Here is a 27,578-nt window from a genome sequence, read left to right on the forward strand (position 1 = left end):
GCTCTGTCTGGTCCCAGAGGCCATGATCACTCCCTCATCAGGCCTTCATGTGTTCAAACCTTGCTAGGTTTCAATGGTGAAAATGCTGTCATTTTCTAAGTTGTTTTTGGGTGACGTTGGATATTTCCTTGTGTTTGCCACATCAGATGCACTCTTTTTTTGTTAATTACCTGTTGCGGCCTTTCCTGTGGTGGACTATACAATTTGAAGAGTGAATTGAGTGAATAACATGTAATCAATGGCTGGTTAACCTCATTAAAAAGAAAGATGCAGGCTCAGCTTCCTTTTGGGAAGTGCACTTCAGTGTAGAAGCACCTTTAATGATGGCCGGCATGCCTCATAGAAGTCCCTCTGATTCAGCTCTCCTTCTTCCCCTTGTTCCTTCCACCTGGCTGAGCCTGGGTACAGAACGGAGAGAGTGCACAGTGCACGGGAAGACTACCTGGCTACAGGGCTGGCCTCCCCCTTCAGAGCAGTCCCGTTCTTCCTTGAAGCAGGAGGGCTTGAGGCAATCACTGCTCTGCTCCGAAAGCACTTAACCAAAGAGCGGCTTCTTTTCCACGGTTATGTAGACAAATACCACAATGATGAAGATGCCAAACACAGCAAGCGTCAAGCCCACTGGAAACCGTTCTAGGTTCCTGCTCCCAGCACTCCCGTATCCTGTGCAGTAGGCCTTCTCTTTGGCGCTATTCCATTCTCTGAATCTGAGGTATGGCGCTCCTGAGGCCCACCTGGGAAAACATTAGTGGCTCTTAGGGTTGAGTACAGGACGAACCAGCACCCCCAAACGTGTGTGGCCTTGAGGCTCAAAGGAGCAACCCTGTGGGGCTTGAGGGAGCAGGCCTCTATCATGAAAAACCTAGGCTAATGTTAACAAGCGGATGTTAAACAGGGTATCATGGGGATGTGAGGTCTCAAATGCCCCACAAGCATTTCTTTATTCTTTATGTCTGTCGATGCCGGCGTGAGGCCTGGCCCAGGGACTTACAGATCCCCTGGTCCCTACTGGGGAGCCGCAAAAGCCGAATGGGGGACACCAGTCCACAGTCCTTTCTTCCCAGTCTAAACCCAGCCTTTCAGGGTGCAGATGGGAAGTGCTTTTGAAATGTGCTAATTTTGCATTTCAAAGAGCAAGAGGGTGCTTTCTGAAACCTTTCAGAGAGTCTTATGTTTTCACTGGTTTAATCTGGAAATTGGCTGAAGTTTATTCTGGAAAGTCAGGGAACTTTCCAGAAAGCTTTACTTTCTGACTAATAAAATGGCCAATCTTGAGCTTTTATTTCAACTACCTGCTCTCTCTCTCTCTCTCTCTCTCTCTCTCTCTCTCTCTCTCTCTCTCTCTCTCTTTCTTTCCCCATTTTCTAAGACACAAAGAAAAAATGTCTACCAATCCAGAACCTCAGGTTCTGGTCTCAGTGCATTGTGACTTTGCGCATCCCCCCTCAACCCCTCTGGCCTCTAAACCTAAGTGGTGAGCTAGAGACTCTGTAAGGCCCCTTGAGCTTTGAAATGAGATATTATGAATCTTTCTTCTCTCGAAACAGATTCTTTTTCAGACTCAAACCCTTCCCAAAAGTCTGAATAACATTTTTTTTCAGAAGTTACATACGTCAGTAATTTCTCCTCAGGTGCTAAGAAAAGTATTACCTTATTTTCTCAGCGTGCTTATGATGCGGACAGTAGATATGTGGGGCTTTTGGTGTAGAGGTGAAAGCCTTGGGTCTCTAATGAACAGAAAGAAAATATCAAGAAGAACTTATTTATCAGAAAGATAATACAAATGATCAAGAAGAGCCCTCACAGTTTCCAATGTCTTGTACAAAGGGCCTTATTTTTTGTTCTAGAAAATAATCGTATCGGAGCATCATCCGGTCCATCAAAAGGTTGTGGGTTTGATCCCGGATCAGGGCACATACCAGGTTTCAGATTCCATCCCTGCTTGGGGTGCTAATAGGAGGCAACCAATCAATGTTTCTCTCTCACATTGTTGTTTTTCGCTCTCTCTAAAATCAATAAAACATATCCTCAGGCAAGGATTTTAAAAAGTTAATATCTTTTTTAAAAATTGTATAATCTAGGGCAGTGATGGCGAACCTTTTGAGATCGGCGTGTCAGCATTTTGAAAAACCCTAACTTAACTCTGGTGCCGTGTCACATATAGAAATTTTTTGATCTTTGCAACCATAGTAAAACAAAGACTTATATTTTTGATATTTATTTTATATATTTAAATGCCATTTAACAAAAAAAAATCAACCAAAAAATTGAGTTCGCGTGTCACCTCTGACACGCGTGTCATAGGTTCGCCATCACTGATCTAGGGACTGATAAAGTTTTTGGTACATCAGGTAGTTTAGTACTTCATAATATAAAATATTTTGAAAGGAGAGGGGGAGACAGAGAAACACCGACAAGAGAGAAAGGTTGATAGGCTGCCTCCTGCACACGCCCCCTCCGGGAATGGAGCCCGCAAGCCTGGTTATGTGCCCTGACTGGGAACTGAAATGGCAACCTTTTGGTGCACGGAATGACACCCAACCAACTGAGCCATGCAAGTGAGGGCTCATGAAGTAATATTTTACATCAGTGACTCACACATGAACAATAGACACACCAGTGTCAAGGGTCACTTGACACAAGAAGCATTCTGTTCTTAAATATCATCTTTCTATTTTGCACTTTTATTTGTACTTTTATTGCTTAGAGCTTTTTTAAAAATACGTTTTTATTTATTTTAGAGAGAGAAGAAGGGAGAGGGATAGAGAGATAGAAATATTCTGAGAAACATTAATCAGCTGCCTCCTGCACAGCCCCCCACTGGGGATCGGACCCACAACCCCAGCATGTGCCCTGACCAGGAATCGAGCTGGTGACCTCCTGGTGCATGGGTCAACGCTCAACCAGAATCACACCACCGACCAGGTGCTCGGAGCCTTTTTAGTGAGCATGCAGCATTTTTATACGAAGAATGAAACTATTTTTTTAAAGTTGGCCATGAACAAGGACTAGAAAATAATTTAGGAAAATGAAATGTTCTGTATGAGGGATAGAATTAAGGACAATCATGTTTTCTTTTCCTTTTCCAAAAATTTCTTTCATGTTGTCATTTTTTCAATAAAGTAAAAATGCATAGTTCTCTATGCTTTTGTTTCCTCTCTGTGAGATAAAATTATAAAGATTAAGTGACTTCATCTATGCAAAATGATTAAACCATTTCCTGATATATAGTAAGCACTTAATGAAAGCACTTAGTGCTAATGATAATTACTGTTAATTTCATGTTCCATTTTTCCTCAACTGTCTGGTTGTCCTTGATTGTCTATTCAGGCTTCACTAGAGGCCCGATACCTCAGCCCTCTCAGCCCTGGCTTCGTCTGGAAGGTCGTCCGTCCGGATGGTCGTTCTGTTCAGTCTAATTAGCATATTAGCTCTTTATTATGTAGGATATTCAGGCCTTATCATCCTCAAGTGTCTGCAATGTCCAAGAATGTGAAGCTGTGGTGTCAGATGATGTTGCTAACCACCATTTACCAGGTGCCAGGCCCCATTAACCCACTAATTCACCGAGGTCTCCTGGACCACCCTCCCCTCATCTGGTAGGCACTGTCATTGCTCCATATGGGAGATGATGAGTCTTGAGGCACAGAAGGCTTAAGTAACTAGCTTAGGGTCACACAGTATTATCCTTCAATTCCTAAAAATAATTTCCCTCCTGCAAGAAGTCTCCTTTATTATTCTCATTCACTCAGATCAGTTGTCTAGTCTATATTTCCTCAGCCCTAATGCACATGTTGTCTTTAATCAAGGCATGATATTTACCATGTCGGGGCATTGGTAAGTTGGTGTTTATCCCCCTTCCCGGGAACCCAGCCCCCCTGAACATGAGAGGGGCCTCTGACACCTCCCATGCTGCCAGAGGCCTCACACAACAGTAGGCCATGGACAAGGAAGTTGGGAGGACTGGAGCATTCCCCAGTATTCTCACGAAATCACTACTCATCAAAAAATGTATCTGGTTTTTGAAAAAGGATCTACTCTGACTAAAATGATTAATATTTACCCATAAACAAATACAAGTTTGCTTGCATTATGCAAGATGTGTATTTTACAGTGTGGACCCAAACCTGGCCTGAAATGTCATAGGCTGGCACCTTCAATTATGGGCAATGAAAGAAGAGGCGCTGAGTGCTGAGTCCCCCACCCCTCCTTCCTCTTATACTTCCAGGACTTCTTACTGTTGGAGCTTAGGGAGCCAGGAGGCAGTGATGCTCCCGGGAGGTGGGGATGAAATTGTCTTCAAGCTGAAATGTGTTACGTTTTTCAATCACTCTCCCTCACTAATGCAATTGTTGAAGAAAGGCCTGTACGTAGAACCAGACATTTTTACAAATGACTTGGCAAACTGGCAGTTATGACCTTCTTACAAGTGGGGAAAAAAACTCAATTTAGAGCTCTTTAATATTGAGTAAACCCCAAATCCCTTTATTGACTAAAACTGATTAAGTTAATAAAGATTTTGCAATAATTTCACTCTATTGTTTTTACCTCAACCTTGATTTAATAAAGCTCTAATTTAAAACATTGTGTTCTTTTAACCTAAATAATGATTTTGAATTAATTAAAAGCCTTTTAAAATAATCTGCACTACATTAACAAAAGAAAGGTTAAAAACTTTGTGATCATCTGCAATCCTGCTTTAAAATATCTTCTTGCAAACCAGGAATGGAATGGGAACTTTCTTAACTAGATACAAGGTATCTCCCAACACCTACACCAAAAATTACACTCAAAGGTAAAATATTAAGCCTGGCTGGCGTGGCTCAGTGGTTGAGCATTGGTCTATAAACCAGAAGGTTAGGATTTGATTCCTGGTCAGGGCACCTGCCTGGGTTGCAGGCTTGATCCCCAGTGTGGGGGCATGCAGGAGGCAGCCGATCAATGAGTCCCTCTCATCACTGATGTTTCTATCTCTCTCTCTCTCCTTCTCCCTTCCTCTCTAAAATCAATTAAAAATATTTTTAAAAAGAGGTAAAATGTTAAAAGCATTTTCTTTAAATCAGAACTAAGGAAAGTATTCCTACTATTATCACTTACATAATATTGTAATAAAAAGGTCGTAGAGGCACAGGTAAACAAAAAGAAATTAAAGGTATACAAATTAAACTAAAAAGAATCTGCAGGAAAATTATTATAATTGCTAAGAGTTCATTGTTATAAGACAAAAGGTACTGACAAAAGTCAACTGCAATTCCATATACCAGCAACAAACCATTTAAAGCATATTTTTTCAAAGATACTGTTCCCAACAAAAGAATTCTTATTTCCAACAAAATTTGGCAACAAAAATTAAAAGCCTACCTAGTAATAAAGCTGACAAAAGATGAGCATGGCCTTTATTGAGAAAACAATAAAAATCTTACTGAAGGACATTAAAGAAAATTTCAATAAATGGAAAGATGTAACATGTTCATGAGCAGGAAGACTCAACAGAGTAAAGATTCAGCTTTTTCCAGGTTAATTTATAAAGTTAGCAAAATTTCTATCTAAATCACATTCTGAATTTTTCATGGAACTTGATAAGTTTATTCTAAAATTTATTTGCAAGAACTAAGGGACAAGTAAAATCCACTGACCAATTTAAACCAACAAGGTGAGAGGGGTTGCTCTGGTAATGAAGACATTCTTCTAGGAGCGCAAGCTGGACACATTGATCAGAATAGAGACCCCGTTGTACTATTAATCACGGTTTTTATTGTCTGTATTTTATGAGGCTTTGGCATCCTGGGGCCTTGCTGACCCTGGAGAGACTGTCTCTCCGAAGCTGGCCCACTCCTAGGGATAGAAAAGACTCCCTGTGACTGCGCCTTCCATGTACAAGCCAACCAACCCCTCCAACCTCCTTTATCTAACATTCACTTACCAAGCCAATACTTTCCCTGTCCTACATCAGCCCAGGGCCAGATATTGGCCAACTAGGGTCCACCCCTAAAGCCCAGAACTGCTGAAATTAGTCCAACTAGCCAATCCTAAAATGCTTACCTTGCCTCACCCACTCCTCCCTGCAAAGGCCACAACAAAGCCTTGTGCCCATGCCTTCCTCTCCCTCCTGCCTCCTGCCTGACCCTGCTCCTTCCCCAGGTGGCCCATTGGCATGATGCAATCAACCCTCTGGGGTACTGTAGGTAATACACTTCTTTGGAAGGCAGTCATCTCCCTGCCTGTCCCCTTACTATACCTGATTAAAACAAATCCTCGGTGCATTTTAAAACCCCTGTGGAAATTTGATGAATGACAAGAGCTAACATTGCCAACCAGATGAGAAAGGTCAGACTATTCAAAATGGTATTGGGAACAAGATGAGATAGATACCGGTATACTTCTCCAAAATTCTTCTGCTCAATATAGCCAAAATCCCTGTGTGAGCACAGGCAGCTAGGAGTTAACAAAAGAGACCGGAGCTACACTGGCTGGGCCTGATTGAGTCTGAAAGTTACACTTAATCAGGCTTAAGTCTGGAAGCTACAGCTTCAGACACCCCAGGGGATAGCTGATACCCCAGAGAATAGCGAATAGCTGTCTCCCCCCCCCCCGCCCCCCACACACACCCCAGCAAGGGGATTAACACCTCTCCATCCCCCTGTGTAGGGAGGAAGGACCTGCTTTCCAATCTCCCCCAGGTACAAGGGGTCCACCCGCTGGTACTATGTGGGAGAGGAATACACAATAAAGGGGAATTCCTTTGCTAGGCACTTGTGCAGTAGAAACCAAGATGGTACAGAGGGAGATCCTTCTACTTTGAGGCATTCGCAGTAGGAGCCAAGATGGTGACCACAGAGGGGAGGTGTCTAGCCTGGGAAAAGGATTGGATTGGTTGCACGCATGAAACCCCAGAAGATCTAGGGAAGGGATTGGATCTGGGGAAGACCCCAAAACAAGCCTGCAAAGAGCCAGGAAAGAGATCGGTTCGTTTGAAAGAAAGCTTAGCCCTTCCCAAGCCTGAGGGAATACAATCAAAGCCTACTAAAGGCCTCTCTCGGTAGCACATGTTCCCTATTTGTTCACCTGCTGGGCACATTCTCTCTCCGTCGCAGCTGCGCACCCAAGCACAGGCTCCACGTGCCGGCCTGGGTGCAGCAGGGCAGCGGCTGCAGGAGCAGAGCTGGGAACTGAGGCTGCACTGGGCTAAGGTTTGGCATGGACTAAAGTGAACGATGGCAGCCTTGGGTGCCCGCCGGTACTGAGCAGGGGCACACGATCTCTGGGCTCTGGCTCTTCTGGGCTTGGTGAAGGCAAGGCTGGGCTTCTCCCACAGCTGGACGAAGCTAAGCCGCCTGGTGGTGGATGAGACACTGGCGCCTGGGGACAGTCCCTTGCATTTGCTCCAGCTCTAGTAAGTCTTACCACTGTGCCTCATCCTCCCATGTGGGGGTCCCTGAAATGCTTTTCTTGCGACTCCGTGGAAGAACCCCATTTCCATCGGCAACACCTGGACACTATATGTAAAGCAAACAGAAGAAGACTCTGAAAGGTGGAGAAAAGCAGATGGGCTAGGGGCCTCAGGACCCGAGGAATGATTTGCAGTGAATGCCCTGGATTTTCTTTTTACCTCACATACCCCAGCCTGTTTGCTGGCAACCTGGAAACACCAAAGAGTGCAAACAAAAAGTCTCTGGAAAGCCAAAGAGCAGGAAAGGAGGAAGGGGCAGCCTCACAAGACCAAAAATTTTACCAAACAGCCCACTAGCCAGGGTGCTTGGGAAGCCTGGACTTCCACCTCGTTCCTACTGGGCTAGTATCATGGACCACTGCCCTCCCTCTCCACTCCCCCGCCTCCCCAGCACCCCAGCAATAATGAACCAACAAACATACAACAGGGTGTCAATGGAGGCCCAGTGGGGGATGTGGACTTCTACCACTTGCCCTGCAGTGAAGAGCTGGGGTCCCTCTTCCCCCACCAGCGTATAAAGTCTGAGGAGGAAGCTAAAACAGAATATTCCAATACAACCCAAAGTCTCTCATAATTTGAAGAGAAAAGATGATAACCCATGCCAGCACCGAGAAGGCATAATGTTGAATTAGCTGACCAAGATTTTAGAGCAGCCATCATAAAATGTTTCAAAGACCACCTAAACATGTATGAAACAATTTTAAAAAATTATCTCTCTGCAGATCAGTAGAATATATAAAGAAGAACCCAGTGTAAGTTTTAGAATTTAAAAGAATGCAAATGAAGTAAAACACTGGCAAGACGGCTTGACAGAGAATGGAGAAGACAGAGGGAAGAATCAATGAACTCTGTTTCTTCATGAAACATCCCATTATATGCAAATTCTCTAAAAGTTATACTCAATATGTTGTTTCTAAAATGTATGTCACCCTTTATATAATAGTTTCATTATTTCACCTTTCCTTTATAGTTTTGTTGTTTCCCTTTACAATTCTTTAGTAAAAGGCAGAGTCTTCGGTTGCCCTGTTAGGAGCCTCTAACCTACTATTCTGATTAAGTTACTTCTAAATATTAAAAGTCAACATCTGGCTTCTAAATGAAAGGCTTTTGGTGTTTTCAATTACTGGCTGATGGGTTAAGATTGCACTGTTACCCATAACCACGCGACCTAATTTAGAATCGATCTTGGCATATAGTCTTGCAGTTCTAACCAAATTTACAATCCACCTTTCAGCTGCATCTGGAGTCACGCTCTGTTTATCTGCCAACATGTTAATGCTGATACATGGTGGATGCAACTAGAAGTCTCAAATATGAAAAGATGGGAATTTTCAGCGAAACCCTCGAGACAAGCCACCAGGAAGTCATTTATGAGCACAGGTTCACATTCCCTCCGCTTTTTCTGAGCCCCATCAAAGTAAAAGTGAACATCTAAGCATTCAACAAACGGTAATTGGGTCTTTGCATGTGTAAGAATCCCATTGAATAACTTTGCCTAGATCTTTCAGCACCCAGGGGTGTTTTCGAACATCTTTGTTTGTTATGACTGCTGTAGTCAAGTGGCGAAGAATATGTGGACACATCATCTGAACTACATTAAGATACTGTGACTGGTAAAGGAAGAGATCAATAATGTTATCACACCCTTTGGGGTGATTGAAGAAGACAGAGACCAGTGAACGCACCATGGTCGCTGCTGAAGATACTGGAGATCTCACAGAATTATTATCTATGGTCTCTTAACCGTGTAACCTCTTCCAAAAAATAACACAAAACAAAAGATCTAATGTTTGTGTTATCAGAGTCCCTGGAGTAGAGAAGAGTAAGGTGGGGATGAAAAAGGTATTTGAAGAAATAAGAGCTGAAAATGTCCCAAATTTGGCAAAAGATACAAATCTACAGATTTCAAAAAGCTGAGTGAATTCTAAACGATAAACCCAAAGAAATCCACGTCAAGAAATATCATAAGCAAACTTCTGTGCATCAAATGACATTATGAAGAAAGAGAAAAGGCAATCTTTTTCACAGAATGGGAAAAATACTTGCAAATCATATATTTGATAACAGACTAGTATTCAGAATACGGTATATAAACATTCTTACAACTTAACAATCTAAAGACAAACAACCCAATTAAAATATGGACAAGTGCCGAAACCGGTTTGGCTCAGTGGCTAGAGCGTCGGCCTGCGGACTGAAGGGTCCCAGGTTCGATTCCGGTCAAGGGCATGTACCTTGGTTGCGGGCACATCCCCAGTAGGAGATGTGCAGGAGGCAGCTGATTGATGTTTCTCTCTCATCGATGCTTCTAACTCTCTCTCTCTCTCCCTTCCTCTCTGTAAAAAATCAATAAAATATATTTTAAAAAATATATGGGCAAGTGATTTGAATAAACATTTCTCCAAAGAATATGTACAAATATTCAATAAGCAAATGAAAAGAGTCTCAACATCATTAGTCATCAGGGAAATCAAGACCACAGTGAGCTAATACTTCATACGTACGAGGACGGCCATTTTTAAAAAGTTGGGGTGGAGTCTGAGCTGCTGTGGCTCAATGGGTTGAGCATCGTGACCCCAAGGGTTACCAGTTCAATATCCAGTCAGGGCACGGGCTTGGCTCGGGCTGTGGGCTGGGTCCCCCAGTAGAGGGCATTCTCTCTCTCCCTTTCTCTCTCTCTAAAAATCAATTAAAAAATTGTTTTTAATGTTGGGTTGGCGAGGATATGGAGAAATTGGAACCTGCATACATTGGTGGTGGGAATGTAAAATGATCACCCACTGTGGAAAACAGTTTTGCCATTACTAAAAAGTTAAACACAGAATTACCACATGGCTCAAAAATTCCACTTGGAGGTATACTGGTATATCCAAAAGGATTGAAAACAAATACTTATATATGAATGAACCTTCACAGTACCAACATTTGCAGTAGCCAAGAGGTAGAAACAATCCAAATGTCCATAACATTATTATTCAGTCATAAAAAGAGATGATGTGTGGATACAGACACACAGTACAACATGGAGAAACTTGAAAACCTTATGGTAAATTTAAAAGGTCACAAAACATCACATATTGGATGATTCCATTTATATGAAACATACAGAAGGAAAAAAATCCATTGAAACAGAAAGCAGATTAGTAGTTGTCAGGAGGGGGTTGTGGAGTAACTGTGCCATGGGTATTGAGTTTTATTTTGGGGTGAATGAACATGTTTTGAATCTAGAGCGAGGCAGCATTATGAATATACTGTTCTTTATGCCATTGAATTTTGCACTTTAAAATAGTAAATTTTATGTTATGTGAATTTAACCTTAACAAAAATTTCTGCCCAGCCGGTGTGGCACAGTTGGTTGAGCATCATCTCATGTATCAAAAAAGGTCATTGGTTCAATTCCCTGTCAGAGCACATGCCCGGGTTTCAGGCTCAATCCCCAGTAGGGGGCGTGCAGGAGGCAGCCCATCGACATTTCTATCTCTCCCTCTCCCTTCCTCTCTCTGAAAGCAATCAAAACTTAAATAAAAACATATATATAGTATATACTGTATATATATGAAAATTTGTGATTCTCATCATTGTGATGTGAATGTCCTTATGTTTTTAGATTAAAGGACATATATAATGACGTTTTGGGGAGAAAGTAAAAGATTATGATGTCATAAATTAGTTCAAGAAAAAATAATAAATAGATAAAATTATAAAACAAATGTGGTAAAATGTTAACAATTGGTAAATCTGGGTGAAGGCCATATAGGAGTTCTTTGTTGAAAACTTGCTTTAAGTTTGAAAATTGTTTTAAATTACATTTTTAAAAGGCAAGTAGAGCCCCAGACTGGTGGCTCAGTTGGTTGGAGCATCACCCCATTCACCAAAAGGTTGCAGGTTTGATTCCTGGTCAGGGCCAGTTTGGGAGGCAACCAACTGATATTTCTCACACCAATGTTTCTCTCTCTCTCTTCTCTGTCGTCTCTCTTTCTCTCTCTTACTTTTTCACTCTCTCACTCTCAAAATCAATGAAAGCATACCCTCAGGTGAGGACTTTTTTAAAAAGGCTAGTAGAAAAATGTGAAAAGACAAGCCCACTGTGGGAGATGTTAATAATGGAGGAGGCTATGCATGTGGTGGGGGGCAGAGGTTATATGAGAATCTCTGTATCTTACTCTCAGTTATGATGTGAACTGCTAAAAAAACAAACAAAAAATGTTAAGACAACCCCAAACTACTAAGAGATCTGTGTTACACTTATGACTGACAAAGGGTTAGTATCCAAAATATATAAGAGCTCCTATAGCCCTAACCGGTTTGGCTCAGTGGATCGAGCGTCAGCCTGCGGACTGAAGGGTCCCGGGTTCGATTCCGGTCAACAGCATGTACCTTGGTTGCGGGCACATCCCCAGTGGGAGGTGTGCAGGAGGCGGCTAATCGATGTTTCTCTCTCATGGATGTTTCTAACTCTCTATCCCTCTCCCTTCCTCTCTGTAAAAAATCAATAAAATATATATATTTTTAAAAAAGAGCTCCTATAAATTAATGAGAAAAAAGATAAACAACCGAATAGAAATATTGGCAAAAAATACGAAAAGACATTTTACAGACAACAAAACATAAATAACCAACAAACATGTGAGAAGATGCTCAACCTTATTAGCATAAGAGTAATACAAATTACAATCATAATAAAATACCACCTTATATCTACTACATTGACAAAAATGAAATCTGGCAAGACTAAAATTTGAAGAAGATTTAGAATAATGGAGCTTTTAATATGTTGCTGGTAGGAATATAAAGTGGTGTGGCCACTGTAGAGAGGTTTAGCATGATCTCTTCAGCTGAAGATCAGGTATATATCCTTCAAGTCAGCAGTTCCCCTTCTGGGTATAGTCATTCAATCAGAAAAAAATTCTTGCACATGTATACAATGAATTATGTACCACAATTGTTTGTATCAGCATTGTTTGTATTAGGCAAACTTGGCAACCAATTCAAATGTCCCGTAAATAAGGAATGGATAAATATATTTTTACAATAATCATACAGCAGTGACAATTAATGAGTGAGAGCTACAAGTATTGAGTGATGCTCATAACATAATGGTGAATGGTAAAGGGAAGTTACCAAAGAATACTTACACTATGATATCATTTAAATAAAATCCAAAATCATGAGAAACTAAAGTTTGTGGATACTGTAAAGAAAAGGAAAAGAATAATAAGTAGAAAATTCAGGGTAGTGGTTACCTTGGGGGAAATGAAGGAAGGGGAATATGATCATTGGGGTCTTCAACAAAATTAGCAATGATTTATAGTAATTTTTAATCTCTAGTGTGAGAATCAAACTGCTTATTACATAATTTTTTATATCTTTTTAGATGCATATGTTATAATAAAATATCAAAAAAGGTTTTTGGCCCGGCTGGTGTGGCTCAGTGGTTGACAGTCGACCTATGAACCAGTAGGTCACAGTTCGGTTCCATCCCTGATCAAGGCACATGCCTGGTTTGCGGGCGTGGCCCCCAGTAGGGGGTGTGTAGAAGGCAGCCGATCAATGATTCTCTCTCATCATGGATGTTTCTTGCCCTCCCTCTCTCTAAAATCAATAAAAACATATTTCTTTTAAAAAAGATTTCCAGCCCTAACTGGTTTGGCTCAGTGGATAGAGCATCGGCCTGCCGACTGAAGGGTCCCAGGTTCGATTCCGGTCAAGGGCATGTACCTTGGTTGCAGGCACATCTCCAGTAGGGGGTGTGCAGGAGGCAGCTGATTGATGTTTCTCTCTCATGGATGTTTCTAACTCTCTATCCCTCTCCCTTCCTCTCTGTGAAAAAATCAATAAAATATATTTTAAAAATCAAATCAAATAAAAAAGGTTTTCAGGTTTGAATTTTCTTCTGTGTACTTGGGCAAATTCCAGGTACCCATGTGCATATCAGTCAGTCCATTTTAGCTGTGCTGATTTCTGTACCATGGCTTTAATGGGAGGACAGAGGGGCCAGTGGAAAATGCCTCAGACGCACTCTCATAGCAAAGCCACCCCAGAAAGAAAGCCTTCGCTGCCATAGGGGACGAGAAGCCCTGCGTCCTGGGAGACCATGAAAAGAGACACTGGGGGGAGCTGTTTCACCACTCAGGTGCCTGGTTGTGGCTCCTCTTCCTTTGGCAGCTGGATATAATGGGAAAGGCTATGACATGGAAATTACAAGACTGGAATGCCATTTCCAATTTTTCTGCTAACACCGTGTGGTCTTAGGCAAGTCATACCCCCTCTCTGCTTCTTTCTGCATCTGTACGATGAGCCACATAGCCTCCTCCAACAAGCCTTTCAGAGAGGAAATTCCACGATCGATCATCATAATAAATCATGCCTGGACTCATGCATCGAGATGAATAGTGCCTGGTACTAAGGAAGCCCTAATAAATCCCAAGAGATCAAAATAACTCAGGGATGCTCAGCGTGGAGGTAAACAGGAAACTCCTTTCCTTAAAATGGATACATATAGCTACACCCATCATGCAAATGATAAACTAGCTAAAGTGAGTTTGGTTAAATATTCTTAGATGAAAACAGAAGCAAAGCTAGGGATTTTAAACAAATGCATATTTTTCCTATAGGAAGAGAACACCACTGCTCATAATTCAGCTTTATGAAAACAAATAAGTTTACCTTTCTTATCATCTTAGAACCATTGTAATCAGAGTTTGGTTTCACTAACTCTTCCTGAGGCTCTTGCATTTCAAAGACTGGGTTCTATTACACAGAAAGAATCAGCATCAATAAGCACAGTGGTCAATAAGATAAAGAAATGGATTATTAGTGTATTTAAGCAGACATACTAGGAGGTCAGTAGTTTTACAGGAAGAGCATCGCATTCCTTGTAAATATGCTATTTAGCTCCCATTAGTACGTGTCAAAGGTAAGAACGAAGGGTTTATTAAGTAGTCACAAAATATGTAATTTACTCTTCACTTTGACCCAGCTGGAATATACAACAACTATTGGGAATAAGGATGCTTTTCAATTAATTAAGAAACTATTATAGAGAGGTTTAACATCAGGTCGTCTAAAACCTTTACATGCAACTCAAACCACACACTTAATGGTAGTCCTTTAATATATATTCCCTTGGTACACCGTGTCTTCCGATGGTAGCAATTGGGGTAGGCCCTGCACATGCACATTATAGGCCTACAAAGTATCTTACCAACAACAACAGTGATTGAGACACAAGAGTAAAAATCCTACTGAAGTTTTGGCACAAAGACATTGACACAGACTTCAGAATTGGAAGCAAAAAAGAAGCATGAAGCTTTCCTTCCCTTCCGTGTCCTTCCCTGGGATGTCATGTGTCCTGCACAAGAAGTGGGGCAGAGGCGACATGAATGAGGGGTCAGAATACCTGGAGGCCAAAGAAATGAAGGAGGAGGGGCTGTGTATATTGGGGCTCCTGGTGGCTGAAGAATGGCAGCGGAGGGAAGGGGACAGCATGCAGGCTTCAGTGTGCCCTGTGTCCAAGGAAGAGAGATGGTGATGGGAGGGTTATGCAGAGACGGAGGTGGCTATTATGACTGGGAGCTTGGTTACCCTGAGGAAATTAGAAAGTGGAGCAAAACACAAATCTATGGAGGGTAATGGGAGCCAGGTTTCTCAGTGTCACAGAAGTGACTTACAAACAGAAAGGGGAAAGACTGATTAGAAAGAACACTGAAATGTTGAATTGTAATTGAAGATCAATATGCACTTATGAATTTTAAATTTGTATAGAGAGAGATACAAAAATAGTTGTGATGCATATGTGCATGTGCATATATACACGCACCTTTATTTTCTAGCTCTACCCACCGAGAGGACCTAGAAGCAATGACTCCCAGTAGCAATGAGCTCACTGAAGACCTAGATCTTTTTTTATTTTTATTTATTTATTTTTTTTTTTATTGCTTAAAGTATTACAAAGGGTATTACATATGTATCCATTTTATCCCCCCGCCCTAGACAGTCCCCTAGCCTCCCCTATCACCCAGTGTCTTATGTCCATTGGTTATGCTTATATGCATGCATACAAGTCCTTTAGTTGACTAGATCTTTTTTAAAATATGTTTTTTATTGATTTTAGAGAGAGAGGACAGGAGAGAAAGAGAGAGAGAGAGAAAAAACAATAATATGAGAGAGAAACATTGATCAGTTGCCTCCTGAATGCACCCTGGCTAACTGGGGACTGTGAACATGCAATCTGGGCATGTGCCTCGACTGGGAATCGAACTGGCAACCTTTCAGGGCATGTGACAATGCTCAACCAACTGAGCCACACCGACCAGAGCTAGATCCTGGTTTTTAAATGCCATCCTACCGCAAAAGTAAACACAATCCTGCAGTAGACACCATCCAAGGCTCCTGGGGCAGAAAAAGCACCAGCTGGGTCTGAAACATCTTTTTGTGCCAGAAATTCAGGACATGCTCAAGGAAGGAGGAGGACATATCAAAAGGACACAGTACCCATATTAAAAAGGCTCCCACCGGCCGAATCTGGGACAATTTGAGCATTAAAATATATAAAGATATCAAGATACAGTCCGTTTGATTAAAAAGAATCAATGAGTCCATACTAATATAACTGAATGAAAGAACAAATGAAACAAAGAACAAAAAAACCAAATAAATGAGTGAATAAAATGGGGGTGAAGGGAAGGTCTTCCTTATGTTGACTACATCTAATAAATGCAGAGGGAATAATAGGAATAGAAAGTCTCAATGGGCCATCATCACAATGGAAGTTGATTCAGCAGTCGTCTAGGGGAGCTAGGGCTAATGGATGAGGTTTGAATAGGAGCACTATGTTAGTGTCATTTCAGAATATTTCCCCGCAGAATACTGTTTGATTACAAATGGAAGAAAAATGATGGTTTTATGGAGAAACCTGACAGACACCAACTTCTCCAGGTGAGGAAGGTTAATGTTGCCAGCGGTGGAACAGGGTGGCATTGCTGCCTGGTGTGGTGCTCTGGGAAGAGCACAGCATCATTCTGAGGATTTCCTGCGCAGAAGACATGGCCTCTATGAACAGTCAAAAGGAAAATCAGACAGAAAAGTCGCCCTACAGGATGAAAGGCGTGTACTCTTTTTTTAATATATATATATATTTTATTGATTTTTTACAGAGATGAAGGGAGAGGGATAGAGAGTTAGAAACATCGATGAGAGAGAGAAACATTGATCAGCTGCCTCCTGCACACTCCCTACTGGGGATGTGCCCGCAACCAAGGTGCATGCCCTTGGCCGGAATCGAACCTGGGGCCCTTCAGTCCACAGGCCGACGCTCTATCCACTGAGCCAAACCGGCTAGGGCAGGCGTGTACTCTTTAAAATGGTCAAGGGTGCCCTAGCTGGTTTGGCTCAGTGAATAGAGCGTCAGCCTGCCAACTGAAGGGTCCTGGGTTCGATTGGGTCAAGGGCACATTCCCCGGGTTGTGGGCTTGATCCCCAGTAGGGGGCGTGCAGGAGGCAGCTGATCAATGATTCCCTCTCATCATTGATATTTCTATCTCTCTCCCTCTCCTCTCCCTTCCTGTCTGAAATAAATTTAAAAAAAATTTTTTTTAATGGTCAAGGGCATGAAAGCCAGGGAAAGATGGAAGATGGAGGCACTGTTGTTTGAAATTGAAGGAGACTGAAGAGCCCTGACAACCAAAGACAACATGTGCTCCTAGACTAGTCATGGACGAGAAAGCAAAGACATTATGGGACAGTTGGTGATATTTGAATGGGATCTGAATACTGGACGCTAGCACTGAATCCATGTGAATTTCCTTAATGGAGTGTTATTCCGTGTACATGTAGGAAAGTGTCCTTGGGAGGTAGGCGGAATGCATGCCAGAGAACTGAGGGGCTTCATGTCTACAGCTTGCTCTCAAATCATTCAGAAAGACACAGCACACACACACACACACACACACAGCAAATGTGGTAAAAGGTAACCATTAATCTGGGTAAAAAGAATATGGGAGTTCTTTGTACTATTACTTGCAACTTTTTCTAAGTGTGAAATTGTTTTTCAAAATGTTTAAAGAGGCAACAGAAAGAAGAACTTAAGTATCAGACTAAGAAAGGAGTCCTATAGACCAGGAGGGCACATATGACTTTTTTAAAAGCTTGGTCTGCTTCACTAAGTGCACAGCACTTCCTGAGAATAATTTTTAATTGCATCTGTATATTTAATTATGTAAGTATATCTGCAGGCACTCTGATAAACCACAGTCTGTAGAGTTCAATACTACAAATTTAGCTTCCATTATATTATTTTCCGCTTAAAGACAATACTAAAAATTTAGCTTCCATTATATTATTTTTTGCTTTGTATTGCAGATGACTAAATACCATCCTTTTTGTATAATAGGAATATTAATGGTAGTAATAGTTCTTATTTGTACTTTGACAGCTCTTACTATGTGCCATCACTACTCTATTTTACATACTTTAACTTAATCCTCATAACACGTTATGAAATAGAGACTATTGTTATCTTTGTCTACAGATGAGGAGCTAAGAGATAGAAAGGTCAAGTGTCTTGTCCAAGTTAGTGGCAGAGCTGGAATTTGAACCTAAGCAGCCTGTCTCTAGAGCCCCATTTTTAAAAAATAATATTTTTATTGATTTCAGAAAGGAACCACGAGAGAGAAACATCAATGATGAGAGAGAATCATTGTTTGGCTGCCTCCTACACACCCACAATGGGGATTGAACCCGCAACCCAGGCCTATGCCCTGACCAGGAATCAAACCCTGACCTCCTAATTCATAGATTGGTGCTCAACCACTGAGCCACACCGGCTAGGTTAGAGTCCATATCTTTGATACACATATTCTGTGTTTCAAGAGCTCGTTTTTAAGTTTCTTCAGGACAGGAACAAGAAGGTCTAGCACAATGCCCTTTATTTCATAAATAGCTGTTAACTCACAGGCTGGAAGCTCTGTTGCCACCCTTCCCTGGATGGTCATCAATTCACTGTGACCTAAGCATTGTCTCTCAAGAGAATACATTAAGGCATGTCCCAAAGACAAAAGAGATGGTACAGAATAGGAAACCAGAAAAAGGAAGATCATCAACATCAACATAGGACAAAAGTTCCTTTCAGTTCATCCAACAGGGACTAAGTAACCTCTCTCTCTCTCTCTCTCTCTCTCTCTCTCTCTCTCTCTCTCACACACACACACACACACACACACACACACACACACACACACATATGCCTGGCTTTGAATTAAATGGAGAGGGTTCAAAGACATAGGCTTACCATCAACATTTACAACCTAGAGCAAAAGCTCTTGGACAGGGGGTGGGAACAGGGGCTGATGGAAAAGGCCGATTCCTAGGGCCAGACCCACAGAACACATTTTGAGAAAATCCCAGGAGAATAAGTATGATAGGTGGCCAGATGAGGAGAGTATCCCAGGCTGGGAGAACAGAATGAACATTGATTCTAGCAGGAAAGAGCATGTCTTGTCTGGGGATGAGTAAGGAAACACCCAGAAGGGGCCTGGGGTGCTCAAGGGCAACCCTCCAGGGCCAGCCGCCCTCTGCATGCAGCAGCCCCCTGCAGACGGGTATGCACGTGCAAACACTTCAGCTCTTGGGACCACGCCCAGCCCAAACCCGGGTGACTAGATGCCCTGGTTTGCCAGGACAGTTCTGCTTTATTCCTGTTATCCCAGCACCCCTTCTGGTTAGTGTCCCCGTTCACTTTCAAAAGCATCCTGTTTGTAGTGATAAATGGCATGGCCACCTGAGCAAACCCCACTTTGTGCAGCCTGACATAGTAGGTCCTTCTGCCTCCCTGCCACTCCTGAATCCCATCTCTCCTCTTTGGAGGTCTTAGCAACCTGACTGACACACATTGGCTTCACTCCCTACTCCATCACTGGAAGCTTAAGCTGTGTCTCGAATCTATCTGATGAGAAGATCCCCAATTAAAAATATAATGACTTAGCTTTCTAAGAGGCCTTAATCACCAAATCAAATAGGCTGCATACGTAATTTAATAAAATATACATGTATACCTAGCTAGTGTCACTCGGTTGGGCGTCGTCCTGTACACCAAAAGGCTGCCGGTTGGCTTCCCAGTCAGGCACATGCCCCAGCTGCGGGCTTGATGCCCAGGAGGGGGTAGGCAGGAGGCTGCCATTCAATGTTTCTCTCTCACATCGATGTTTCTCTCCCTTTCCCTCTCCCTTTCTCTCTCTTGAAAAATCAATAAAAAATCTTTTAAAAACAAATAAAACACACGTACAGTGTTTAAAAAAAAAAGTACCCAGAAATTGCCATAATCCAAATCTCAAGGTGATTTGTATTTCACTAGAAACCTACTGAAATGAGAGGAAAATATGTGTTCATTGATGTTTCAAGGAAATGTATAATACACCTTTCCGGGTACTTAGAGAACTGTTAGGTACGGACCAATGCTCTTAAGTAATTAAAGTCTATGGTGCCAGACAAGTGTCTCAATAAACACACGTTCTACTACCTTTTAACATGGAAATTTAAGTGCTTATTTACATTTACTTTCGGATTTAAAATTGAACAGATGTCTCGCGGCTCTTCTGAGAATCGAAATGGCTTATATAATCCTTCAGATCAAAACACTTTATGCCATCACAAACTTTCCATTTAATTCTATTGCCAATTCAAAATATTGATGTGGTTTTATTTCAGGTTTACGTAAAGCAATGCCTGGAGGGCATTGGCCCCCACCTGCTGCATTTTCAGTACTCAGGTTGCTTTTTCTCCTGTAAATGTCTTGGCAGGAACTAGACAAAAGGGTTTTCTGCAGAAACAAGGTCCATGTGAAAGATTTAAGAAATATCTTTTAGAAAGTTTGCTATCAGAATACTTCATCAAACGTGAATTAGGTTCAGATGGAAAGCTAAAGTAACGACTTACTACTGGAATGTTTACCTGGGGTTTCTTTCATTCATTTACACTCAACAAGTATTTTAAACACTGACTAGACCATATTTTCAAGCTAACCTATGTGCCACTAGAGCTGTTTGGTAGACTTGGTAAAGTGGTCTTTGGGGTCCTGGCATGGGCAAAGCCCTGTGACAGCTACTGAATGGGATAACATGCAATTTTCAGGGGACTGGACTTTGAGACATTGCTGAAGTGATCACAGGATTTTAACAGGAAGAGAGATGGGGTGGGTGAAAGCATAAAAGGAGTTCTAGGCATAAACAATGGTTGAGGCCAAGGTGCGTGGGGAGAGGTGTGAGAGGTAAGTGTGCATTGGTTGGATGGTGAGGGAGATAAGTGTTCAGGAGATCCTGGTGTCTCTTCCTGCTGGACAGTAAGTTTGCATCTTGTTTTGAAAGTTTCCAGGCAAATGAAAGACATGATGCAGTCGCTGCTTGTAGATCTGAAATGGCATTGGTAAAGGTTGGAGGCAGAGGCCAATTAGGAGGGTATTGCTAGTGTGCGGATTAAAAAACAAACAAACCCCAAAATAATACGGGTGCAAGCTGGGAAAGCAGCAGGGGGGAGAGAAAGGAGGGGTCGATTTTTGAAAATTATAATTCAAATCCATAGGACGTGGCAACAGCTTGTATATGAGGAGCTAGGGGGAGTGGGCCTTCCAAGGTAGCGATGTGATTTCGAGCCTGGAGGGTGGGAAGGTGGTGGAACCATCAAGATAAACGGAGGCCGCAAATGCAGGTGGTGCTGGAGTGAGGTGCTGGGGTAACCACAGGAGAAGTATAAACAATCTATAACCCCAGGAAATGTCCTTAATTACAAGTGAGCGTTTGTGTGGCTCAGTTGGTTGGAGCGTTGTCCTGTGCACCAAAGGGTCACGGGTTCGATTCCTGGTCAGGGCACATGCCCAGGTTGTGGGTTCAATCCCCAGTTGGGGCACGTACCAGAGGCAACCCATCAATGTTTCCTTCTCTCTCTCTTCCCACCCCCCTTCTCCCTTCCTCTCTCTCTAAAACCAATAAAAACATGCCCTGGGTGAGGGTGAAAATAAGTAAGTAAATAAATAACTATCTGCTGAGTGAGTGCAGGAAGGAGGGAAGGAGCTTTCCAGGAGGAGAGAGGGCCTGCGTGGAGGGGTATATGTGGAGTCACGACACAGAGGTGCTCAGTGAATGAGACGACCCCGGGGAGCGACGCGGAGCAGAAAGAGAAGGGGCTAAAGACAGAGACCCCAGGAGCAACATCCAGTCAGGGCCCAGAAGCCAGAGTGAGGATGGGAACAGGCAGGGGGCAGAGGCCAGAACCTAGAGAGAGCAGAGCTGCCAACATGGAAGGAGGCAGGTGTCTCTAAATAAAGAGGGGCCCAGCACAAGTCACTAGCGTTGCTATTGTGGAGTTTAGGGATTGGGTGAAAGCATTATGTGCCGTGTTCTATCCTAAGAGCTTCACCTGCCTTTCCCTCACACTCACCCTTGGGGGTAACTAAACCGTGAGAGGAGGTTCAGGTCCATTCAGCGACCTCCCCAGCGCCACACAGCTGGCTGGTGGAAGGGCACCCCGAAACCTGTTCATCTCACACACTTGGCCAAGAACTCCAATAAGGCAGCGAGGGTAGGAGCCAGATCTCAGCGTCTGGGCAAGAGAAGGGGACAGGAACGTGCACGTGTTCTGTGCTCCCTGTGGGTCTGGGACTGTGCTGGATGCTCTATGAATGTAGACACAGGTGGTGAACACAGAGAGGGCGCAGCAGCCGGGGAGGAAAACGGGGGGGAAGGGGGGCTGCTATTCAGAGGGGCTGTTACTCTGAGTCTCGTGCTAGAACCTGGTAATCGTTTCACAAAACAGAAACCTGCATTCAAACGAGCTTCTTGAAACTAGATTTCCCCGCCGCAACGGAATGTAGTGACTTGCTATTTCCTTACACGTGAAACATGCTATTTCTTATATTTACTACGCGTACATTCGAATGGTACATACTTTTTGGGGTCCCTTCTTTTTTTCTGATGAGAGTATGATATTTCCTTTCAAAACGATAATGCCCCTCAGCTCTGGATCATGGGAAACACAAGGAAAATAGGCCATGAGGACATAGGAGCTAGCCACGAAAATCAGCACCACGCAGCGGAGTGGTGAATTCTGTTCATCACGGGGCAGACGATACCTGGGAGGGGAAGAGGATTTGCTCTGTCCTTCTGAGGGAGAGAGCATTTGTGCAGTGGCCCTTGTGGAACTCACCTAGACCTTCCTCTGGAGGGCTGGGGGGGGGGGGGCCCTGTCAGGGAAGCTGTGGTGTTGGGGGGCCTCCGAGAGCAATGCATGCTGAGCCCAAGCAGGGTGCTCCACTGGGCAGTTGCTTACTGTCCAGTCATTGCCCCTTGGAGCCAGCGGTCAGCCTGTCATATCTCTGAATGTCCACATAGGGCAGGAGAATGTCCTTCTGTGTCCAGGGAAGGGAAGGCCAGACCTGTGCTCAGGCTTCCAGGGCAGGGGAACCCCAGGGCGGAGAGGTTGTTGTAGATCAGCCCTCGCCTCGGGCCGTGAGGAAGCTGTTTGATAAGCTTGGAGCAATCACTGCTCTTGAATATCAGCGAGCTTTTCATGGAGGGGATTTTAAATGAGCTCCCAAGTTAGAATAATTGGGAAGGTTGAAAGAAGGGCAGATCAGAAAGCTGTGCCCACCCAGTGCCAAAACAATGAATGAAAATGGGAAGAATGGAATCCACCCATTGTCTGGATGCCCTAAAACTGCTGCCCCTCCCTCCTACCCCAGGACTAGGTACTTCTGTGAAGTGCTCAAGGCTGAATCTCCACGGGACCCCCTTAGTTCCATGCCAACCCCTCCATTCTAATGGCACCAGGTCTTTGAGGCCCCTCCAATGAGCAAGTTCAAATGTCTGATCCAGGCCGGTTTCTAAGAAGCAGGTTTTTGACTCGTACCCACCACTGGCCAGTGGCATCCTGCGCTGCATGACAAAGCTAGGACTGAGGCAGAACTCCCACCTCTGGCTTGATTGCCCATGGAGGGCTAGCATCAGGTGGACACAGTGTAAAGCAAAGGACTCTAGCATAACTGGAAGAACCCAGGCATGTGCCCTGACCAGGAATAGAGTCTGGTTCATCTTTCTTAATGTATGTGAAATCATTTAATCCAAAGAAAATAACTATCAGATTTATTGACTGAGGCAAAGCAGAGGCTGAGACCTCAAAGGAGACCTGGAAATTATCTGTAGGAACTTCTGGTTTGCCACTCAACTGAGTCACTGAGAGCCTAAACTAGATGCCCCCTTTGTGGGGGCTGTGTGGAGGCCTGCGTGCTGGGACCCAGGGCAGCTCGGACTGAGATACGGCAGCGTTGCCCTGCCGCCCTCAGCGTCACAAGCAGTGAGTGCACACGCTCTCCTCCCTGGAATCTTCGAGCCCGGCACTGCTTGTCCTCTGAGGGCTGGTCTCGGCCCTTCAGCTCCTTCCCAGGCAGGAAACAGGCAGCCCCAGGGCGAGGACAGGACTGTGAACACATCCCACATCCAGAAAGGGTCTGGGGCAGCCACGTGCCCTGAGGCACCCCCAGGCCAACTGTCCTGCTGCCCTCTCTACACCAGGCCAGCCATTCCAGACTCCTGGGGACCGCTCAGCACCCGTGCTGCCTTTAATATTTCCGGGCATGTGTAGAGGGCCTCGGGCACTTATACTGTTTGTTGAACTATGAATTTGAACTATATGAAATTGCCATTTTTGGGGGGTGTCAATCAAACATGGTAAAAAAATGTAATGTGTTTATTCTCACAATAGACATTGTGAGAAAAGTAGAGGGTATGTGGTGGAAAGAGCACACTTATGAGAGCCAGACCTGGGTTCAAGTCTCACTTCTATATCACTTTCATTCAACAAACATATCCTGCATTCCTGCTCTGGGCGTGGGCCTGCCCTGGCAGCTGGACATGTAGTGCTGACAAAGACAGATGGGCCTTGCTCTTCTGGCACCTGTAGTGGAGGCTTATCTTCCGGGGCCACTTCCTAGCTCTGTGATGTTGTGCCCATGACTTGGCCTCTCTGAACTTCAGCTAAGTTTTGTGAAGATTAAATGAGATGATGCAAGTTAGGCCGGAAATGCATTGGTGGCCTTTAAAAAATGGTACTTCTATTATTTTACTGTGGCTCATAGAGAACTCCTAGTAAATATTTACTGAATGGAAGAGCTTTGGGATGTACTGTGGGAATCTTTAAGTCTACCCCCTAAGAGCCTAAACTAGATGCCCCCACAGGTGAAAGGTGCACCTGGGCAGGGGCCCTGTAGGGGAAGCACTTGCATCCCAGGGACCACCACTCCCTACCCACCTGACACCTGGGAGAGACCAGCTGTGGTCAGCTCCCATGAAGTCAGGAGGACAGTAAGCATAAGGAGGGAGAGTCTGGTTCATCCTTCTTAATGTGTGTGAAATCATTTAATTCAAAGAAAATAACTATCAGATTTATTGACTGAGGCAAAGCAGAGGCTGAGACCTCAAAGGAGACCTGGAAATTATCTGTAGGAACTTCTGGTTTGCCACTCAACTGAGTCACTGGCGTGAATATATACTAGTACATGGAGTTACGCATTTCCTTTGCAGCCCAGGGGCCTATGTCCAGGCTTTGTGTGCAAACAGGCCATGTGGCTATTTCACTCATGCCATTAAAAGTTGCGTAAGTCATGCTGGACAAGGTGTTAATAAGTGCGAAGTTGCCCTGGCCGGTTTGGCCTTGGCTCAGTGGATAGAGTGTTGGCCTGCGGACCAAATGGTCCCAGGCTCGATTCCAGCCAAGGGCACATGCCCAGGTTGTGGGCTTGATCCTCAGTGGGGAGTGTGCAGGAGGCAGCCAATGATTCTCTCTCATGATTGATGTTTCTATCTTTCTCTCCCTCTCCCTTCCTCTCTGAAATCAACAAAAACATATTAAAAATAATAAGTGCAAAGTTGCTATCGAGCAGTATAGCCTCTAAAGGTACCTTTCCTGTCTTCATAGTCTTGAGTTCTGTGCTGCTTTCCCGGTCCATTCATCATAAGTGCACAGGGAGATGAGACCAACAATTGCATTAACTTGTTTTCATACAGTTTTCTGGTGGAAGCTGAGGAAGGATGTGGAGAATAGATTAAGTTGTTCTGCTTGTATTTGGGATCTTACTGGGTTCAAGGTATTTCACAACTCAGATCCTTATTCTTTTTATTTAATATGTTTTTATTGATTTCAGAGAGGAAGGAAGAGGGAGAGAGAAATAGAAGCATCAATGATGAGAATCATTGATCGGCTGCCTCCTGCACGCCCCACACTGGGGATTGAGCCTGCAACCCAGGCACGTGCCCTGACCGGGAATAGAACCATGACCTCCTGGTTCCTATGTTGAGGCTCAACCCCTGAGCCATGCCAGCCAAGCTCAGCTTCTTAATCTTTTTAAAAAAATATATTTTATTGATTTTTTTACAGAGAGGAAGGGAGAGAGATAGAGAGTTAGAAACATCAATGAGAGAGAAACATCAACCAGCTGCCTCCTGCACGCCCCCTACTGGGGATGTGCCCGCAACCAAGGTACATGCCCTTGACCAGAATCGAACCTGGGACCCTTGAGTCTGCAGGCTGACGCTCTATCCACTGAGCCAAACCGGTTAGGGCAGCTTCTTAGTCTTATACTTACATTATTAACTGTGTTTTTTACAATGAGGTGGACCCTACAGCTACTCAACTCACTCTGTCCCTTCCACAAACACTTCAGGTGAGGCCTCTATGAGTTAACCATAGAGTCAGGCATTGGCTACATCTGAGAAGACTAACAAAGTTGTAATTCTATCTATGGGGACTATGGACAATACATACATGCATAGTTAGCACAGTGCACATACTAGGAATGAAAAAGAACCCAGGGTGATATAATCAAGAACAACTGGGGGAAAGAGATAATTTTTCTGTCTGACACCACACTTACTAATCTGTATGAAGTCTCTGAGTGTATTTATCACCTCTTCCCTTCTTTAGGGTTTTTCTGTTTGGTTTTCTTTTTAATTTTCCTATTTCTAGTTTAATGATTTTTATTGTATATGTTTCTTCCACTATAAATAAATTTAAATCTGGGAGGTCGTCTATGAGCCATAGATGACTAGTCTCTAATATTTGCTGCATACATACATAGAATTGGGCCAGGTGAAAATCCAAGCTTATTAAGTTCATTCTGTAATTCATAGTCACTCAGACATTTCACGTCCACCATGGTGATGGAAGTTTGGTCTCTTTTCTGATAGCGAGATCTCTGAAAGAGTAAAACATTAAGTTCATTAAGACAGTCTTCCAAGGAAGAACTAAAATGTCACTAGTCCGCTCAAGTGTGTCCAAACTGAGCTCCCCAATCTTGGAGGTGCAAAGGCAATAAAGAAAAAAAAATCACCATTTTCTGCTGTTTCTGCCACAAATCTATTCCAGATTTGTTTGCCTCGATGCCACGCTTTGGGTGGGTGTCACTTTCCCCCATGTTGGGGTTCAATTCTTTCTAACTTTTCTACTCAACTAATGTGAGGAAAATCTTCTGCCCAAACTGAACGAATGAACACATCTTCCTATTACTGCGTAGGAACTGAGAAAGACTCAAGTTCTGAGAAGATAAGAAGTTAATTAAATATGAAAGAGCTGAGAGCGATGTTTTAGTGAGTTAAATAGAAGTTATTTATCCCTGCTCGCCTTTTGATGAGAGTACAGAGAGTACAGAGCATTCAGATATTGCAAACAGTAGTAGTTTCCACACTTGTAATTTAACTCTGAATGTAACAAGAGGGTCGTTTTTAATTAACCGCCAGCAGACTCTGTAATTGCTGAATTGGCATTTGAAAAAGTCAGCTGTTCATTCGCTGGCACATGAATTGATTTATATAGATTTACGCAAGTCTCAATATGGCTCCCCTAACCTGCACAGCCTCACGTTCAACCAGTGTTATCCAGTTGATCCTTCTATCCCCCCAAAATGGCCCCTCCACCCACTTAACAAAATCCCAACAGACAGACCCATTTGTCAAACCTTTTAACAGAGATTTTTAATTTAGGGGTTTATTTATTGTACCTCGTTTCTATCATGTTTCCAGGCTTTTTAATATCACAGTGAAAAGGACTTCAAGACAATTACTCAGCATTGGAGGATCCGGACCAATTTTAA

At 43.3% G+C, this 27,578-nt stretch overlaps 1 protein-coding gene across 1 annotated transcript; it reads right to left on the reverse strand.

Moving 5' to 3' along the window:
* Window positions 1–535: 535 nt before the first annotated feature.
* On the reverse strand, window positions 536–26,645 carry LEMD1 (LEM domain containing 1). The gene is made up of 5 exons (XM_059673660.1): window positions 26,564–26,645; window positions 25,392–25,511; window positions 22,385–22,455; window positions 1,651–1,727; window positions 536–734 (listed from the first exon to the last, which is right to left on the reverse strand). Exons 1-5 carry the CDS (start codon window positions 26,643–26,645, stop codon window positions 536–538), a joined length of 549 nt encoding a protein of 182 aa, XP_059529643.1.
* Window positions 26,646–27,578: the final 933 nt, after the last annotated feature.

This window comes from Myotis daubentonii, chromosome 18 (genome assembly GCF_963259705.1).
Source record: "Myotis daubentonii chromosome 18, mMyoDau2.1, whole genome shotgun sequence".
Taxonomy (NCBI): domain Eukaryota; kingdom Metazoa; phylum Chordata; class Mammalia; order Chiroptera; family Vespertilionidae; genus Myotis; species Myotis daubentonii.

Coding starts and splice junctions, on each gene's coding strand:
- LEMD1 (XM_059673660.1), bottom strand. CDS start 26,645: ATGGTGGACGTGAAATGTCTGAGTGACTATGAATTACAGAATGAACTT. Junction 22,456..25,391: donor AGACTATGAAGACAGGAAAG/GTACCTTTAGAG, acceptor CCCATGATCCAG/AGCTGAGGGGCATTATCGTT. Junction 735..1,650: donor AAGCACGCTGAGAAAATAAG/GTAATACTTTTC, acceptor ATGTTTTCCCAG/GTGGGCCTCAGGAGCGCCAT.